The sequence below is a fragment of the Gouania willdenowi genome, chromosome 9, assembly GCF_900634775.1.
Source record: "Gouania willdenowi chromosome 9, fGouWil2.1, whole genome shotgun sequence".
Taxonomy (NCBI): domain Eukaryota; kingdom Metazoa; phylum Chordata; class Actinopteri; order Blenniiformes; family Gobiesocidae; genus Gouania; species Gouania willdenowi.
Window position 1 is genome coordinate 26,779,163 of NC_041052.1, and position 20,491 is coordinate 26,799,653.

At 43.4% G+C, this 20,491-nt stretch overlaps 1 protein-coding gene across 7 annotated transcripts in view; it reads right to left on the reverse strand.

Moving 5' to 3' along the window:
- cabin1 (calcineurin binding protein 1) overlaps positions 1 to 20,491 on the reverse strand; it is a 56,973-nt gene that overhangs the window by 23,894 nt on the left and 12,588 nt on the right. For 6 of the 7 annotated variants that reach the window (XM_028456704.1, XM_028456706.1, XM_028456705.1 and 3 more), the window contains 4 exons: positions 18,395 to 18,460; positions 17,712 to 17,891; positions 11,245 to 11,639; positions 10,127 to 10,240 (listed from right to left, as the gene is read on the reverse strand). In XM_028456704.1, coding sequence (XP_028312505.1) covers positions 10,127 to 10,240; positions 11,245 to 11,639; positions 17,712 to 17,891; positions 18,395 to 18,460 — 755 coding nt within the window. The remainder of the gene's footprint in view (positions 1 to 10,126; positions 10,241 to 11,244; positions 11,640 to 17,711; positions 17,892 to 18,394; positions 18,461 to 20,491) is intronic. The other variant, XM_028456707.1, reaches the window with a different exon arrangement.

The window sequence follows — 20,491 nt, forward strand, 5'->3', positions numbered from 1 at the left end:
TTTACGAGTCTGTGGTGGCGAGTGTGATCCTCTACGCTACGGGTCTCAGACACCAACAGACTCATCTGCAAAGCCAGTGACGTGAGAATTAAACTGGACTCTTTGACAATGGTGACAAAAAGAAGGACCCTGTCCAAGATGAAGGCCATCTTGGTCAATGAGTCCTACCCACTCCATGATGTGCTGGTCAGTCACAGGAGCACCTTCAGCACGAGGCTGATCCAACCACGGTGCTCCACATAACGCCACAGGAAATCATTCCTACCTGTGGTGATCAAACTTTACAATTCATCACTGTAACTTGTAACTCGTCAGCTTTGATTGTTGTAAATATATGTAGCAATAATAGTAATATTATTATTATTATTATTATTATTATTATTAATATTGTATATACAGTGGGGCAAAAAAGTAATTAGTCAGGCACCGATTGTGCAAGTTCTCCCACTTAAAAAGATGAGCGAGGCCTGTAATTTTCATCATAGGTATACCTCAACTTTGAGATAAAAAATGAGAAAAAAAATTCAGAAAATCACATTGTAGGACTTTTAATGAATTAATTGTTAAATCCCTTGGTAAATTAAGTATTTGGTCACCTACAAACAAGCAAGATTTCTGGCTCTCACAGACCTGTAACTTCTTCTTTAAGAGGCTCCTCTGTCCTCCTCTCATTACCTGTAATAATAGCACCTGTTTGAAGTTATCAGTATAAAAGACACCTGTCCACAACCTCAAACAGTCACACTCCAAAGCCCACTATGGCCAAGACCAAAGAGCTGTCAAAGGCCACCAGAAACAAAATCGTAGACCTGCACCAGGCTGGGAAGACTGAATCTGCATAAGGTAAGCAGCTTGGTGTGAAGAAATCAACTGTGGGAGCAATTATTAAAAAAGACCACTGATAATCTCCCTTGATCTGGGGCTCCATGCAAGATCTCACGCCGTGGGGTCAAAATAAGCACAAGAACGGTGAGCAAAAATCCCAGAACCACAAGGGGGGACCTAGTGAATGACCTGCAGAGAGCTGGGGCCAAAGTAACAAAGGCTATCATCAGTAACACACACCGCCAGGCACTCAAGTCTTGCAGTGCCAGACGTGTCCCCCTGCTTAAGCCAGTACATGTTCGGGCCCATCTGAACTTTGCTAGAGAGCATTTGGATGATCCAGAAGAGGATTGGGCGAATGTCATATGGTCAGATGAAATCAAAATAGAACTTTTTGGTAAAAACTCAACTCGCCCTGTTTGGAGGAGAAAGAACACTATACCTACTGTAAAGCATGGGGGTGGTAAAATCATGTTTTGGGGCTGTTTCTCTGCAAAGGGACCAGGACGACTGATCTGTGTAAAGGAAAGAAGGAATGGGGCCATGTATCGTGAGATTTTAAGTGAAAACCTCCTTCCATCAGCAAGGGCATTAATGATGAAACGTGGCTAGGTTTTTCAGCCCGACAATGATCCCAAACACACCGCCCGGGCAACGAAGGAGTGGCTTCATAAGAAGCATTTCAAGGTCCTGGAGTCTCCAGATCTCAACCCCATAGAACACCTTTGGAGGGAATTGAAAGTATGCACTAGGGTACATTACAAAGTATTGAGATGAACTTTGGTTAATGACCAAATAAATATTTTCCACCATAATTTGCAAATAAATCAATAAAAATCCTATACAATGTGATTTTCTGGATTTCTTTTTCTCATTTTGTCTCTCATAGTTGAGGACACAGGCCTCTGTCATCTTTTTAAGTGGGAGAACTTGCACAATTGATGGCTGAATAAATACTTTTTTGCCCCACTGTATCTGTGGTAGTAATAATATTATTAATATTATCTTATTTTATCTTTTATCACGGTAATGTGTGCACTCGTATTTTGGTCCTTATTTGGTTAACGATCTTCTCTTCTTTCTTCTTGTTTGGTGTTTGTTCTTTTATTTGAAGTATTTCTTGAGCAGCTGTAATGCAAGTCATTTCTCGCTGGATAAATAAAGTATTTCTGATTCTAATTCTGATTAATGGTCAAGAACAAACACGAGTGACAAATAAAGTCAGAGTGACGGACTTCTCTGTAGACTATAGATTGCACTGTATAAAATGTCGGCCATAGAAATTTGGCCCGCTAAATTCAAATTTGCAGACTTCCTGTTGAATTTAGGTTATAGGTTCAAATTACATTTTGGCTAGCCAGAGTCCACTGGAAGGGCCTCAAAAATCCAAGTAAAGTGTCGGTTAAAGAATAATAAGAATTTTTTTTACGGGAACAATAGGGCCTTTGCGCCACATTTGGTGCTCAGGCCCTAAATACAACAAATGGCCTAGCGCCACAGAATAGAGTCCATATAACAGCAGCCAAATGAGGAGAGAAAGCCTCTGGCTCAGTGTCACAGCTGACGTGCATCAGAATAAAGATGTAAGTGGATCAATAATATATGGTAATGCAGTCAACGGTATTTGTTCAACATCTGTGACTCCAGAAATATCCTGGACTTCATCTGCTTTGTCATTTTGATATAATAACCTGATGCATAATATTAGTTTATTATTTATGCAAAATTGACCCAGTCCACTTAGACATCACTCATGCTTATAAATTATGCAACACAACCACATCTGAGACATTTCTTTACTGCAGGGTGTAGGCTGCTTAAAATGGAACAAGCCAAAGCAAGGAGGAAAAGTGGTGCATCACGAACTCTAGTAGTGAACTTAGCATAGCATATAACAGTGGGCTTAAAGTAGTGTGTCCCCCAGCTGGGAAACAATGTGTAGGACGTCATATGATGTGTGTCGAATAGTTGTAAGTTAATAGTTGACTATGAAAAGTATTTCTACCATGGATTGTGTCCCTGAGTATGAAAAATTAGGCACAGCACCCTGCAACCTGGCTCAAGAGAAGCAGATATAGAAGATGGATTATAAAGAAAATTTATGAGCGGTACATTTGAATAGCCTTACGGAAGGTTTAAGTCACACAGTGAAGAGAGAGAGAGAGAGACAGAGAGAGACAGAGAAAAAAAGTGCATTTACTTTTCAACAGATAGATTAAAATAAATCGACCATGTTGGTTTGATAATTAACTAAGTTTACATTGTCCTATAGTTAAAGTGAACAGTAAAGCCTTCCATGATAGCACTTTTGCCTTCAGAAGGGGCTTTGTGAGAACCTCGACAATTGGAGGGAAATAAAGCCCTTTCCAGCTTTGCCTGACCCAAAGCACTTCTGCAGGCTGTTTACCAGAAGCTGTAGAAGCTCAGAAATCAACATTTGACTTTGTGGCAAATGCACATGCCCGCAAACACAAAACATCCAAAATACAGTGCCCCAAGAAGTAGGTCTATTACAAGATAAGAAGCACTGACTTGAGGTGACATCAATGAGCAAATTCATGAGAAATCGAAATGTTATGTCTATAACTTCTGTTCCCTGAAGGAGATGAACGAGATACAACACAAATAGTATGGGATATCACAACGCCGCGTGGCCCACTGAAGAAAACCTCTAATCACGCCTCTTAAGGCAGATGATCTGTGATGACACAAGTGAGGCTCCGCCTGCCTCATAAATACGCTGTCATCACAGTCATCCATCAGTTCAGTAGCCGCTCTTCACCGAGCCCTGCTGTGTAGCGGGGCAAAGAAGTGTTGTACTTCGTTCCTCTCCTTCAGGGAACAGAAGTTATAGACATAACATTTCGTTCCCTTTCAGTCGATTCACTCGGTACAACACATATAGTATGGGACATGTATATACGCCCCGCAGAGCAGCTATGAACCGGAAACCAACCCCCAGCACCTCTAGTGCATGCTAGGCCCAGTGGAAAGAACATCCAGACGGTAAAACCGAACAAAAGTGTGTGGTGAAGACCAACTGGCAGCACGACAGATGTCACTTAAAGATACCCCCCTAAACAAAGCCCACAATGTACAAACGCTCCTGGTCGAATGTGCTCTCACACCCTGAGGTAACTGAAGACCCCTGCTGTTGTAGGCCAGGGAGATAGCCTCCACAATCCAGTGAGAAAGCCACTGTTTAGACAGGGCTTTACCCTTTGCTGGATTAGCAAAACACACAAACAGCTGGTCACATAAACGCACACTCCTAGTGTGGTCTATGTATTCACGTAGAGCACGTACAGGACACAAGGAATGTAACCTCCTTTGCTCCTCAGATGCAAAAGGAGGGGGGCAAAAACTCATTAGCTCAAAAATCATGGAGCTATGAGCTGAAGGGATGATCTTAGGCACATATGCCATGTTTGGGCGTAATGTGACCTTGGAACCATCTGAAGTGAACTGGGTACAAGAAGGATGCACTGATAAAGCATGAAGGTTGCCCACTCGCTTAGCGGAGGTCAAAGCGAGAAGTAGTGCAGTCTTATATGACAGAAATTTCACATCTGCTGACTCCATAGGCTCAAAAGGGGGGCCACAGAGAGCATCCAGCACTACAGTTAAATCCCATGAGGGGATGATGGATTTCACCACAGGCCTCAGCCGGCGAATTCCCTTTAAAAAAAACGCATGGCCAGCAGATGCGCACCCGGCGTCACTCCATTGAAACCAACATGGCAGGCAGATATAGCCACCAACTAAACCTTAATAGTGGAAAAGGACAGACCTTTATCCAACAATTCCTGAAGAAAAGTCAAAACCTCCACAATTGAACACTGAAATGGGATTACATTCTCGGTCCTGACACCATTTCTCGAATGCTCGCCATTTATAAGCATAAAGCCACGAGTGGAAGATGCCCTAGCACTCTGGATTGTTGCCAGCACACTTGGGGGCAGACCCTGAGCCATTAAATTCGACCTTTCAACAGGTAGGCATGTAGCTGCCACAATTCCGGGAGTGGATGAACCACTTCTCCACCCGCCTGCGAAAGGAGGTCCCTGCGTAGAGGAAGCCGCCATTGCTCCACTACCAGCAGATTGATTATCTCGGCACACCAGGATTTTGCAGGCCACCGAGAGCCACCAGAATCAGGGATAGACCCTGACGACGCACTCTCTCCAACACAGGCAGTATCATTTCCACTGGGGGAAACGCATACAAGACCATGTTGAGCCATGGGTGTGCTAGCGCATCCATCCCCAGAGGTGCATTGTGGTCTGTTATGGAAAAGAACAGGGGGCAGTGGGCATTTGCCCTGGAAGCAAAGAGGTCCACCTCCACCCAGCCAAATCGAACCCATATCTGAGCCACTACCAAAGGGTGTAATCTCCACTCTCTCACAAGGGGACCCCCACTGGAGAGAAGGTCTGCCCCCAGGTTCAGGCATCCTGGAACATGAGTGGCTCTCAGAGACAGAAAATGAACACTGCCCCACATCAACAGAGAGTGAGTCAGTTTTAGCAGGGGAAGTGATCGTGTGCCCCCTTGCCTGTTTATGTAAGAGACCACTGTAGTGTTGTCCGTCCTGATCAGAACATGTTGGTCTGTTAGCACAGAGTGAAAATACTTCAGGGCCAAGAAAGCTGCCAGCAGCTCCAGATAATTTATGTGAAGCCTACTCTATACTGAGGTCCAGAGTCTTCTCACTGCTGCTCCGTTGCACAGAGCCCGCCATCCCATCAGGGAGGCATCTGTGGTCACCACTTTGCGAAAGCACACCCTCCCTACCGGGGAGCCCTGGCTTAGTAACCCGGGATCCCTCCAAGGGTGGAGAGCCATCATAGAAGACGGAGTTATTATCAACATCCGCTGGAGGTGACGCTGTGGACACAGCTGGTGTGAGCGAGACCAGCGCTGAAAAGCGCGCATCTTAACAGTCTGAGCGGCACTACAGCAATCATAGACACCATCATGCCCAAAAGCTACAGGACCAATCGGAAACGCAGTTTGCCTCCCAATTGAAAATGAGCGAGGCAGCGGTGAAACGCGGCCACCCTGCCCTCCGACAGATGCGCTCGGACGGTTAAAGAGCATATCTCCAGACCGAGGAAAGTAAACTGCTGACTCGGGGTCAGCGAGCTCTTCTTCATGTTCACTGAAAAGCCCAGAGCTCGGATATGGGACAGAACAAGAGACAGATTTGCTGCTGACTGCTCTCTCGAACCCGCTAACAGAGCCCAGTCGTCCAGATAGGCTAAGACACGCACGCCTTTCTCCAGTATAGGAGCCAACGCTGCCTCGACACATTTGGTAAAGGTGCGAGGGGCGAGCAACAAACCGAACGGAAGCACAAGGTATTCGTAGGCTACACCTTCGAATGCAAACCTTAGAAACTGCCTGTGGTCCGGGTGTATTGCCACATGAAAATAAGCGTCGTTGAGATCGATAGTTGTAAACCAATCCCCCGGATTGATAGCGCTCAGTAACTGTCTGAGTGTTAGCATCTTGAATCTGTACATCCGCAGATACCTCTTCAACACTCGCATGTTTAATATAGCACGGAGTCCCCCCCCTTTCTTCGAAATAATGAAATAACGGCTGTACCAACCTCTTTTCATCTCCGAAGCGGGCACCACTCTCACTGCTTTCTTGCTCAAAAGCGTGTGAATCTCCTCCCTCATTACAGTTGCAGCCTCTTTCTTTACCACTGTGTTTATTACAGAAGTGAAGCGTGGAGATTGGACCCGGAACTGTAACCGGGTCCAAGGAATGAGTGCGGCGAGCGGACTGACCTGTAGCACTGAGGGCGCTACAGGCCCCCCCCCCTCTAGCGTGCTGGGGGGCAGCGGCCTCACCTGACCAACCAGGTTTATATGAGTTGGAACTTGTTTGGTTTTTCTTTGTTTTTTTTTTTATACAAAACGCACTTTTTATTGAGTACAACATGGGCACATTTGCAGTAGGCCCAGAGTGAACCTTTAATGGGGCACCGAGAAAGTGACGAACACTGCAAAGCCTTACAGTTACCTGAGAAACATTCAACACACCCAAACTGGGGTTTATAAACAGAGGTAACAGATGGGCATTTGTGTGCATGGGGGTTTGTGCTTGGGAGACTGTGTTAAGAGAGAACAATGCCTTTTGGGATTGGGCCCCTGAACAGAACCTGGCCGGCGCCTTTTTGGCGGCAACAAAATAGGGACAGCAGCGTCTCCCTGCTGCTGAAGTCCCTCTCCACTCAGTCCCACTGCTAGGAGGTGTGTGGCTTCTTCTGCCTATGCACTGGGCCCTTTTGAAAGCCCTGCGGCGGACCTTTGCTCCAAGCCGAGTGGTGTGGAGCATGATGAGGAACCTCATCATGGGCTGCACCTTCCCCGGTTGTCCAGAACCTGACGGAGGTGTAGCCTTCTTGTAGGGCGGCGGAGGTGGCGCTGCAGGCCTGCGTGCACCTGCAGATTGTTTGGGTTTAGCGTCATGCCTAGGAATGATGCTGTGCAGGACTTCAGCTTGTTTCTTCCCCAACTCAAAACGTGCCTGAATGGCGTCAAGAGATTGCCCGAACAAACCCATGGGAGATACCGGCTCGTCCAAATAAACGGCCCGGTCTCTCTCTGGAACATCTGATAGAGTCAGCCACAGGTGTCTCTGTGACACCACGGTAGACGCCATTCCTCTGCCGAGGGAGAGCGCTGCACAGCGGGACACCCGGAGAATATAATCCATGGTGATCCTCACCTCTTTAAGGAGAGGAGCCAGAGAGCTGTCGGGGGGAAGCAGCGAACTGTACTCAGCCAGCCGCATAGCCTGACAGGTCTGCAGCATGGTGACAGAGCTCAGTGCATGAGCGGTGCCTGCCTACGCTCTGTAGATTTTATCCAGCTGTGAGGAGCAAAATCTACAGTGCTTGGAAGGAAGCGATGTGGGGCCGCTCACACCATGATTGTGAGAAAGCGCCAGATTCGCAGCCAGAGAAGGCTCCATAGGTGGAGGATTGACTAAGCCAGCCTTTTCCGCTCCATCCAAATCCAAAAACTGTCCATAGCCGGGCACCGTGACACGGGTAGACAGTGGTTTGTTCAATGTTGATGTTAACTTCGAGATAAAGTCCGGGAACATGGGCAGGCTATTCTTAACCGCCATAGGCTCAAGAGGGAGAAAAAAATCCCGCAAACCGTGACGGTTTTTGAACCGGGGGAGGAGAGGGCCACTCCACTTCCAGTCTCTCAGCTGCACGGTGGCACAGAGAGAAGAAAGATGTGTCGTCCTGGTTAACCGGACAAACCATTAACGTCCAGACCGATGTCCAGTACGTCATCGTCCTCACGGTCGGCTTCTAGTCCTACCAGTGGCAGGTTAGAGCACTCGAAAAAGTCCGGCTCGACCTTAGCCAACCCGTGCACGTATGCCTTGTGGTCTGCCAGGCTAGTTGCGGGGACTTCGACCACAGGTTCCTCATCATCAGACTCGGACGAAGCCGGGTCCCTAGATTCGGATAGGAGAGGGTCATGCCGTGCGACCGCAGCTTTTCCCAGAACCTTCTACACGAAAGTGACCAGCCTTTTCAAGGTTGAACGCCGAAGCTGGCGACAAAATGCACAGGACTCGGGCTGTGTCAACGCTCTCCTGGCGTGGACTATCCCCAGGAAGACAGTGCATGCTTCGTGCTGGTCCTTATTTGTAAGGAGAAGCCGCACCCCTGAGGACGGGGTGAACAGAAGACTTCTTCTTTGCTTTAGCCTTCGTGTTCATCTTGAAACACCGAAGCTTAATAGAATTAGCGCTCCGCGAGCAGCAGCAGCAGCTGCTAACACCAACAGTGGCAGTTAAACTAATTCTAAGTAGGCAGTAGCCAAGGCAGAGACAGAGCTAACTAGCAGCAGCTTGTTAGCTCCACTCGGTAGAGGTGTTCTTAGCGAGGTGAAGAGCGTAAGAACTGAAGGATGACTGTGATGACAGCGTATTTATGAGGCAGGCGGAGCCTCACTTGTGTCATCACAGATCATCTGCCTTAAGAGGCGTGATTAGAGGTTTTCTTCAGTGGGCTACGCGGGGCGTGATATCCCATACTATATGTGTTGTACCGAGTGAATCGACTGAAAGGGAACTGAGCGGTTTCAGGCTTTTTTTTTTTTTCCCCTTGTCTGCACAAGTTGTCAAAGGTCAACACTACAAGAAGTGCAATCATTATGAGACGCATGTTTTGTTACTGCAATAAAATAAATTGAGCGGTTTCAGGCTTTGACATATTACCTGTAAGACATGTGGGGAAAAAAAATTCTACCCAGAAACCATAAAACGTCTTAGTTTTAAGAGGCAGCAATAAATTCAACAATCTCCAAAATGAGTGACTCCATTTAGAACAGGGTTTAAATGCAGTGATCCTGATATAGTGCACATTTTTTATGAATATAATTAATTCCTGACGGTATTATATGTCTGACTGTAGCACGCCAATCACTTACTGCAAACACTCAGATCATTAGTCATTTATCTCAGGACACACCTCGGTGCTTCACAGGCTTGTTTAGAGACAACTGTTTAGAGACAACTGAATAGCATGTTACCCAACAGTCATGCATCACGTTTAAGCTAGACACAAAACTCAGATTATTGCATGAAGAAAAAAATAACTATGATAATGTTTGACTAGGAACAAAACTATGGTAATATATAATTTCAAGTCAAAATTATTGGAACACCCTCCCCCAGTAATTGAATTTAATACTGGTGTTCCACTCAATTGTGTGGCCGCAGATGTATTAAAGCAAACACGTAAGCAAAGGGAATAATTCTATTACAACAAAAAACGTGTTCCTCTGGATGAAGTAAGCATCCATAACTTCCCCTTATCACACTTTACACAAATGTTTACACTCACTTAGAGACTTCTCTCTTTATGACGTACTGAGCAGCAGTATCACAGCTCTAAACTAAGGGGCTATTTTGGCCTCTGTGTGAATACAAAACTTTTGATACAATACCAAATGAGGAGAGACCTTTTTCAGATTTAGATAATTGTAGAAATAAATTTTTTAAAATTCGGTGTGGATGTAGCTTTCACTGTAGAGACTAACAATGCAAAACTACCATTGGCGGTTATATAAACACTGATGACTGGTCAGTTTAATCAACATAATCATAATCTTTTCCACAAACAAAACAGCTGTAGGTACTACTATGAAGTAGTGCTAATACAGCAATGCAAGTGTAATTGTTTTCACAGTGCGTTATGTAATCTGCCATGACATATGATCGTAGAGTGAAGAAAACGTGTGCTCCGTCAGCTCAGACTTACATTGAACAGGTTTGTCTTGTTTCTCTCACAGAAAAGTCCTTGTGCTGGCATGTGTTTCAGCTGTTGCCATGGGACACTGCTTCCTAGCAACACATCTCTGGCCCACTGCAGGTTCTGCGTGAGGAAATAAATACATATTTCAAATGAGGAACGCACAAACATGCACACTAATGTTTTGTCAATCACGGTTAAAGGTTAATTTGTAATCAGGAAAACCCAGACCTTGCTTCAAATCCCTGTGACTCATGCCATGTCTATTTCAGCACCCAGTTTGAAAAAAATAGCAGGCTCAATCCCCCTTCATATGATCTGAGCATCCTTCTGGTCTACGACATGAAATCAAACACATGCTGCTTCCATCCTTGCATCACCATTCAATGTGTCTAGATCAGTTTCTGTATGAGTAAAAGAACCATGACTGTGTGTTGAGGGGAGTAGTGGGAGCTAAGGAACCACAGTCAACAACATCACACCAGGTGAATATTTTCAAGTCAGTGTCATTGCCTCCATCTAAACAGCATAAAATTTTAACATATTTCAGTGTTACCGAATAATAATTCTATAATTAATGGAGCCTACACATATTGACTGCAATGACTAATTAAATGTTTTCAAAAAGGCATCCCAACCACAAGACATTTTAGACACTTTAAGTTAGGGTGGTTTTGTTAGTTACACCTTAAAATATACTGTACCAATACTTGAACATAGTGCAAAGATAGAGTTGCAGTCACAGTGAAACCAAATGTGATCTGCCTGTGCCAAGCTGGCCTGGAAAGCATTACACTGCTGCCCACAGATCATTGTAGCCAACACGAGTCTCACTGCAGAGCTCCAACATGCACAAGTGAGACAGTATAAAATGGTGATTGCAGCATTATTGGGCTGGTCCCTAAAAATCTGTTGCAAATGACTTTTGATTCTAAAACAAAAGAATTACTATTGCAACAACACATCATCAGTAGGGTAAAACTAACCTGTCTCACGACGGTCTAAACCGAGCTCACGTTTGTGAGATGTTTACCTTTTTGGTGAAATGCCAAGATTGCAGTGCAGTTTAGAAGTAACGGACGAGTTGTACAAAGCAAGTTATCATCAGTTCACAGAGCTGTACTAACCTGATGGGTCGTGCTGTTGAAGTAGAAGAATGCGAGGCGGTACAAACTCTTATAGTGCTGAGGAAAGCGGCCCAGACAGAGGAAGAGCGCGCGGACGCACATTTCAACCAACATTCGCCTCTGATCGGCACGCTCTGCAGGCAGAGCTTTGGGCACTTCCATCACCTCGGGAGGAGGGTCTGGCTTCCTTTTGCCCTCAGAAACTGGGGTCTGTGGAGCGGCCTGTTGAGAGGGGGGATGCTTTGGAGTGGTGACTGGTACAGGTGGAGGATGCAGGCTGAGCTCTGAAGGGACTTTTGATGTTGAGGGCTCAGTCGTGACAACCACCTCAGTCTCCACCACTTCCTGGATGAGTTTTTCATCTGCCTGAATGCCACTTTGCAAACCATAGGTCACTAAATAAGAAAATTAAAAAAAACAATACAATCATGACATTATACATATTCAGGCCCAACAATCTATAAAGCAATTTCTTATAACCTGCACTTGAAAAATTATTTTATTATTATTTGTTTCATAACGTAAAACTAATAAAATGATAGTGGGACATCACGTTTCTGGTTATTTTAAAACGTTTTATTAAAAAATTACTGCAGACATCAGATATATTGTCAAAAGTGCAACTTTATTGCTGTGATTGATTTAAAATGCATAGAACAATCCCAAAATAAAAAGTAAATGAGGCTCTGTTATTTAACAATTTCAAGCTTTAGCCCAGGTTTAAGCAAAAGTGCAACAGCAACTTCACAGTAGCTTAAATTTTCTGATTAAGAAATCCGATAACTACACATTCTATAATATATAAGATTACAATTAAAAAAATAATAAACTCTTCCCTTAGCATCTCAGCATAGTGCGAATAAATTTTTTTACATGCCTGTGGCACACATAAAGATTACTCAAAGAGAGGGGGCTGGCTCAAATCGGAACGCGAAAAAGTCCAAAAAAACTGTGGTGGGAAAAAAATTAAAGATTAAAAAAATAAAAAACATTTTAAACTTGAATTTGCAAAATAAAAATTGTTTTTATCTACAAATTTGATTAAATCGATTTTTTTCCCAGCCCTATGTTTTATTATTCGTTTTACACTGCTCTTTTGTTTTTAATTGCGCAGCAACAGTGTTGTTAACCTAATAAACTCAGAAAAAAACAGTTGGAACTTATCAGCACAAACTACCACATTTATATACTGACAACAGCTGCTGTAAACTAAGGTAGCGTTTGTGTTAGTGTAGCGGTCATGTCCTCTATCTTTCCCATGGGGATTATGGGTTAAACTTCCCCTGAATGATGATTTTTGTAAATTTCCATCTTTATGAGCAGCATGACAAAAAAACTGATCGTGCTATTATTAAACCCTTTATCATTGATACGTGTAAATTCTGATAATGCTGAAAAGGTTGTGAATAATGTTGGGGATGTGCAGTCGTTAAAATAAATCTACATTGAGACAACCCTTACTTGCACTGAATGAAAAACATTTTTGAAAAATACACGGCGCCTGAATTACAGTTACTTAATCAAACAGCAACACCCCATTAAATTGCATAGTATTGTTAAGTAAAATATTCTTGGCATCTTTTTTAAAAGCTAATTGTTTATATAACTTGTAAGTGTGGCTACTTGGTGCCAATTATCAAAACAGTGTGGCCGTATCATAAATTTGAGAACAATTTAATTGCAATAGACTTATGTTAATGTGGGTCAGTGATGCTTGAGGAAAGGGGGATAAAAAAAGTTGACTAATAATAATTGTGACTCCCCATGTACCCCCCTATAGACTGAGGTCTGGTGACAGATCTGCTGTACAGCCTGTATGAATCATTACACCAATTAAGTCCAGGACAGAAAATTTAAAAAGTATTGTTCCATTTCTACGATTAAGATTGATTTATGTTTATTTTTGTTCACAAAATGATCTGAAAATGTTACATTTCTGTCTTTATTTGAAGATGCACATAACAATTCAACCAGGGAGAGCCATCCCTGTGTTGAACATGTGCACCACACGCTGAGACAATTACCATTGTCCATTCTGCAGCTCAACTTTGTTCTGCCCGCAAAAGTTGAGCAAGGTCAAAACTAATTTGGACTACCACTTTAACAGAGCGGTTCTTCATGAAGGTAAAGTTTGCAAAAATTCTCCCAAGAAATATAAATGTCTTGTCCAGATACTTGATTCAGGCTTTTTTATTTATAATTTACACTTTAAATTTATATTGGTCATAAAATAATGATACAACTATTCTCTGTTCCTATTTTTTAGGATATACAATTTACAGGTGTGGGTTAAATTGCCGACCGAGTTATCATTATCACTGCCTCTATTGCCAGTCAACCAAGACTTTGTTAAACACTCGTCTTTGTGTAACAATAAGCACCCTGCACCAGTTTACTCCATCCCAGCATCAGCCACCACCCCCATAACAGTATCATCCACCACCGCCATCCCAGCATCAGCCACCACCGCCATCCCAGCATCAGACACCACCGCCATCCCAGCATCATCCACCACCGCCATCCCAGCATTATCCACCACCGCCATCCCAGCATCAACCACCACCACCATCAGTCACTTCTCCAACTGCATTGCTGCAAAGGGCAGTTGTGATACCTTTAGCGCAACAAAACTGTCCTATATGCAAGTCTCTAATAAATAAAAGAAATTTTAAAAAGGCACTTAGAAAGGAAGCACACAGGCTAATCACCATGTAATATTATTATACATAATTGTGCTCTTGCACTTTTAAATGCTAACTTAATAGCCCCCCTTAATGTTGCTACTTGTGTATGTACTTGTCTAATATGGCTTGCTCTGCTGTAAAATAGTATATGTAAATAATGTTGTTAAAAATATTAACCACTTTGTTTTGAAAGGCCATCATACTGTATATGGCCTGTCTGTGCAGGAAAATCTGTCCCTGCAAGAGGCTGAGCGGATTATACTGTACCTCAGTGGTCTGGTTTACCATCAAAAGTAAGGCTAAATGATGTCTTTTTATTCCCCACCATGAAGTGGAAGGGGGATATAAGTTCAAACACATTTTGGCATGTAACTTTCACATTTTAAATCACATCTTCATAAACTTTATATCCACGTGTTCCCTACATAGAGTCACATCTTTTGACATAGGCCACGCCCACTCCCACGGCATCTTGCTCTTTGTAAGTCACTACACATCAAAAAACAACTTTTTCTAACTCCTCCTTGGGGTTTTGTCTAATCAGCATGAAACTCGTCACGTAAAGTCTTCAGTTGGACCTGATCTAAAGTTGATCAAATAATTTTGGTCAAATTATTAACAAATAAAGTTCTATTTCATCCCTGCTGACCGCCAGAGGCGGTGCTTTAAGCACTGAATATTCCCCTTCGCGCATGCGCAGTGCGAGTATGTATACCAACAATGTCACCCATGACCCCTGGATGACCCAGAGGAAGTTTATATCTTCCGGTATCACTCCAGGGTACTTCCCTTTTTTTCTTCTCGCGCGCAGTTCCTGGAATACTGTGCATACAGCTGCCGTCGCTAGTAGGTCCGTGACCGTGGTAGGTCGGAGCAGCGTGCATTCGCCCTCCAGGAACTGCGATGGAGGGCGATTGTAGCTCCCTTCTGGCCAGGAAGGAGCTGGTTCCCGCTGCTGCACAGCCTCTGTCACGGCACACCGTGGCGCCTTCCCGACAGGAGGGATCTCCTGTCCCAACTGGCCGGGCGGATTTGGCAACCCAATCCGCAACTCCTTCAACTGTGCGTTTGGCCACTGGGGGGCCCGAGACGCTCCTGAGCGTCTGTGCCGACCCAGTTAGATATACTATAATGAATGCAAGAGCGCCGTCTACTCGCCTCCAGTATGAGAACAGATGGAAGCTGTTTTCCGACTGGTGTACAAGGCAGGAGGTGGACCCTGTGCACTGCCCTGTGCCAGCTATTCTGGACTTTCTCCAGTCCCTTCTGGACAAAGGGCTTTCTCATTCAACGCTGAGAGTCTATGTCGCAGCAATATCTTGCTGACATGTAATGGTTGACAATGGCACGATTGGTAGCCACAAGCTGGTGTCCCTTTTTTTGAGAGGAGCTTGGAGGTTGCATCCTCCGAGAGCCACAAGGACTCCAGCATGGGATCTTCCCCTGGTGCTGGAGGCATTGCGCCTTCCACCTTTTGAGCCTTTGACACGAGCAGCGCTGAAGTGGGTTACCCTTAAGACTGCGTTCCTTCTGGCCATTTCCTCCGCAAAGCGTGTCGGTGAGCTGCACGCCCTGTCAATCAGCGACACGTGTCTGAGGTGGAATTCGGACGGCTCGGGAGTCACTCTGTGGCCGAACACAGCTTTTCTCCCTAAAGTGCTGTCCCGCGCTCACCTCAACCAGCCCATTTGGCTGGCACGGTTCAACCCTTCTTCCGTGGAGCCAGAGGTTCAGTCTGACCTGTTGTGCGCAGTGCGCGCCCTGGAAGCCTACATTGCAGCTACTGTAGGTTTTTGGGGGTCTGATCAGCTCTTTCTTTGTTATGGTGGCCCTAACAGGGGTGCTGCTGTCTCCAAGCAGCGCCTGTCCAACTGGATTGTCGATGTGATTGCCCATGCATATCGGACAAGTAACCGTCGCATCCCATCTGGTGTGCGGTGCCACTCTACCAGGAGTGTTGCTACGTCATGGGCTGCCCTGAGGGGAGTGCCCCTGGAGGCCTCATGGGCGTCGCCAGGCACTTTCTCCAGATTCTACAGGGTGAATGTAGCCACACCCCATCCATTGGCTGTGGTCCTTCGGCCAGAGTCCTCTGACCCTACACACTGAAGGGTGGTAAGCAGGATTCTTCGTGACTTTTCTGGTATAAGTCATTCAGTGCTTAAAGCACCGCCTCTGGCGGTCAGCAGGGATGAAATAGAACGAAGAGTTACGACTGTAACTATGGTTCTATGAATCCCGAATGACCGCCAGAGCTCTTTGTCACTCAGAACCCTCGTGTGCTCGCGAGAAGATTCTGTAGGAAAGTAACCTGGAGTGATACCGGAAGATATAAACTTCCTCTGGGTCATCCAGGGGTCACGGGTGACATTGTTGGTATACATACTCGCACTGCGCATGCGCGAAGGGGAATATTCAGTGCTTAAAGCACCGCCTCTGGCGGTCATTCGGGATTCATAGAACCATAGTTACATTCGTAACTCCTCATTTTCTAACCATCTATAAAAATGCAAACTTTGCATATCTCGGTCAAAATAAAGGCTAACACCAAATCTGAAATCCTTGGTTGGCATGTGACTGTGGGGGTATGAGCCATATTTGAATAATGTAGGCCACTAGGGGGCGCTGCAAATATGGGACATTTATATCTCTTATATGTCCGATTTTTACCAAATTTGGTGGGTTTGACCTTGGGTCGCTCGTGAGGCCATGTCTCATGTCTGATTATTACACAATTTGTCTAAATTCCAGTCTTAGCAACCAAGGTATGATATTAATAAATACTAATTGGGTGAATTAAACCTTTAAAATCTTAGGAAGAATATACTGTAAGTAGTAGTTTGTGTAGAATTCTCTGGCCCTGAAAGTGGAGCCTCCAGCTCTGTAGACAAACTAACTGGGGTTAGAAATGAAAATGTCATACTCTATGAATACGCCTTTTAAATTAAAGTATATTTTAAGTTAAATCATTCTTTAGTAACTCCATATATTGATCATTTAAACTGTAAGTTAAAGTGGCATTGTCTAGGAAAATGAGGATACAGCCCTATCAGTGCTGCCTCCAGCTCAGTATTGTTGTTCAATTTTTTGTATATTCGGCAGGGACTTTGTACATCAATGAAACATCCCTTTACTTGTAGCCTAGCATCGTTAGCCAAAAAGTTAATAATCTCCACCAAGCAGATAATAGTATCAAATTGGTTTGTTTGTGAAATATAAGTATATTTTAAGTGAACTTTACTCATACTTTCGTAACTCCGTAAGAATAAACCGTAAGTACAAGTGGCGCTATCTATGATAAGTGCTATAAACGTGCGGCCGTAGAAGAAGCACTGTAGCTGCAGCCCTGTAGCTGCAATCTCCAGCTCTGCAGACACCTATAGTCAGCCTATATATTAGCACATTTTTATTCGCACCTATTTTTCATGGCACTTTATAAAAATAAAAAAAGTTTCAATAATTAATTAATTTACTTGTATTAGGAACCTTAGAATTTGCCAGGTCAGTGCCAAGAATTCAATGGTACCGCAATTTTCAGCAATAATCACAAAAAGGGCCAATAAAGACTGCAGATACTGATCAATGACTAAATTTGAATTGACATGTTAGTTTTGGATGGATCAATGAGAAGTGTATGCCCACTAAATGACACAAATGTAAATTTGTAAAATATCTTGAATCTAATATCTGACATAATGGGGCACTGTGCAGGGTGGCCTGTGGCTAAAAGCAATGGAATAGTCTGCAAACAAATGACAAACACTGGGGTCGCTCTCTGAATACCTGTGTCCTCAGAAGTGGGCTGTACATCTTTTACTGGGGTCGTGCTTTCAGAGGACGATGAACTGGCCTTTTCAGAAACAAGCTTGTGGCTACTATCCTGTGAGCTGGTAGGATCTGTGAAGGCATCCTGAGTAGAGTTGGAGTCAGACAGCAATACCACCTCACTGTCCTGACTGCGTTCTATCAAAAAAAAAATAGAGATGAAAACAGGATCAATTTTAAAGTACTTTTTTGTATGTAGAATGTACTTCTAAATCAAATTAAATTCCTACCAGAAAATCCTAATTGAAAAAATCAGTTTTACCCTGTTATTTCAAATATTATACAATCTTTAAGTATACGAAACTAAATCCTGAGCACAAATCTAATCAGTGCATCGCTAATCACCCACTGTAATGAGGAGGTAAAAACTGTCTAAAGTAAGTGCTTTGCTCTGGAAACTCAAGAGAAAAAAATACCTTGTTGGGGAATTTCAATTAAGAATGAAGAGGGCAAATACTTTGCTGTTCTGTCATGAGCACAAAGGATTTCCCAAATATTTACAATCATGAGTCCAAAAGGCAAGCAAAGTGGTACTGTAAAACTGGCAGCTGTGTAGTCGGAAGCTCAAGACAAGATAAGCACATTATCTCAGATTCAATGTCTACCCTCTTAAAGACTTTGGTGGATTTGAAGATCAGTACCATTCAGGGAAGCCAGCCATATTGAAGACCTGGGTAGGCAGTAATCATGGTCAAACTCTGATGAGGCTGTTGAAGATATGGGGAGCTGGTTTTAAAATATAATCAAGCATTATGAAAAGAAAAGAAAAAAAAAAGAAAAGAAAAGAATTGCACCTTTTAGTCAGTACCACTCCCCTTGACAATGTAGGACCTTATCCAGACATGCAGAAAAAAATGTTCACACTCAAACTAAAACTACAGCTAAACTTGTTTAGTGGTGTCTAGAGATGAGATATTGCTAATATTTTGTCATGTTTGGACTGAAGAAATCACTAAGGCTGTCCCAAAACAATGCTGATATTGGTCCGATATCAGCAACAAGATACGAGTATCGGATTATATCGGCCTGCATCTAAAATCTCTGATACACTTTGTTTTAATTGGATTATTTGAGGATATTTTCAAGTTTGTTTTCATCTATTTTCTAATGCCTTTGAATTGTGGAATATTCCCATTTAAAGTTAAAATGTATGAAACCAATTGGTTAATAAATGGGTCATTTTTTCCTGATAGCTACTGTTGCTGACTATTTTTCTCCATTTGAGTATTGTCACTTGATCAAGCCTTTTGTAACATTCCACACTAAAAAATAAGTAATACAAGTATGCATAATCCGTGCTGACATCGGCCAATATTCAAAGCTACAATATCTATCATCGATAATGTATCGGACGTAAAAAAAAAATAGTATCAGGGCCACCCTAGAATTTACCCAATAACTGCCCCATTAGAAAAGTAAAAATAAACTTTAATGGTTGCTTGTGGGGAGAAAGGCCTCATCAAATACAGGGTAAAATCATTTACTATAAGTACCGGAATAAGCCCTTACAATACACTGCTCAAATGCATGTCTGAATGCGGCTCTTTGATACATTGGTGCACTTGCAGCAGGCCAAAAGTCAGAAACACACAAGCAGCCATGTGGGTAGCTGGATATTCTCTGACCACAGCCGTGAGCTAAAAAATTAGTTGGCACATTCTTTCTGACTTGGCATTTACCAATTAGCATCAGTAGGGCATAACTAGAGAAAACAAATTAGTGGGCAACAGCAAAAATTATTTTACGCAGAATCACTTCAGAGTCACACTGAGATTACGCATACAGGGTGGTCATAGATTAGACCAGAGTGTACGGGATTGTGATGGAATTTGTCCAGCTGTGAAGACATTCCAACTCTTTAGAACTGCGTGCAAAGAAATGGCAAAGCAGGTGGTAAAAGCAAGCAGGCAAAGAGGAAGTAGCAGGCGGGTAGGTAGGTAGGCAGGTAGGAATCTGGAGAGGGTGAGAAAGCTAGCAACATGGGCAATATGGTGCAATTTTTATAAACTGAACATAGGACATGGGGTGTGGGGGTGCAGGGAGGGACAAACAGGGTTTGGTCAAGGATGGCTGACAATTTGGTCACTCTCCTCTGCTGACTTCTGCTTCACAATTCACAAAAACACCAGGACTGACTTTTACTCTTGCTGCTGCTAAAGTCTGATGAAAGCACATAAGTCTTAGTAAAAGGGTTCCCAACATCAGTTTTTGAGTGATGCAGTCCTGAATGTTTTAGATATATGCCTGCTTTACCACACCAGTCATTCTGCTGCAGGTCACTCCTTTAGGTTCATGTGTGATATAGGAGGGAAACAGGGTCTTAACATGTTAGATAGCAGATCTAAAAGAATTGAGTCCAAACTCCTGAATTAATACACCTAGAAATCCTAGGTGTATTAATTCAGGAGTTTGGACTCAATTCCTATTAGATGTTTTCTCTTAAAGAATGATGAAGTCAACATAAACTGTTAAAGTTAAAGTGTTAAGGCAGGTACATGTGCTAGATAAATAAGAATTATAGATCACAGACGTTCCCAGCAAACACTATACCGGCTTTATAGTAAGTTAGTCAGACTGGCATTGTACAGCTATTAGTTTACTAGTTAAGTATCAGTTATATAATTATTCTTCTCTCGCACACAATCAAATATGTTGTGCACCACATTTGACCTGAACACATTAGGGAAAAAAACTAACAAAAACAAAACTTATTAAATTCACTTGTCCTCATCTGATTC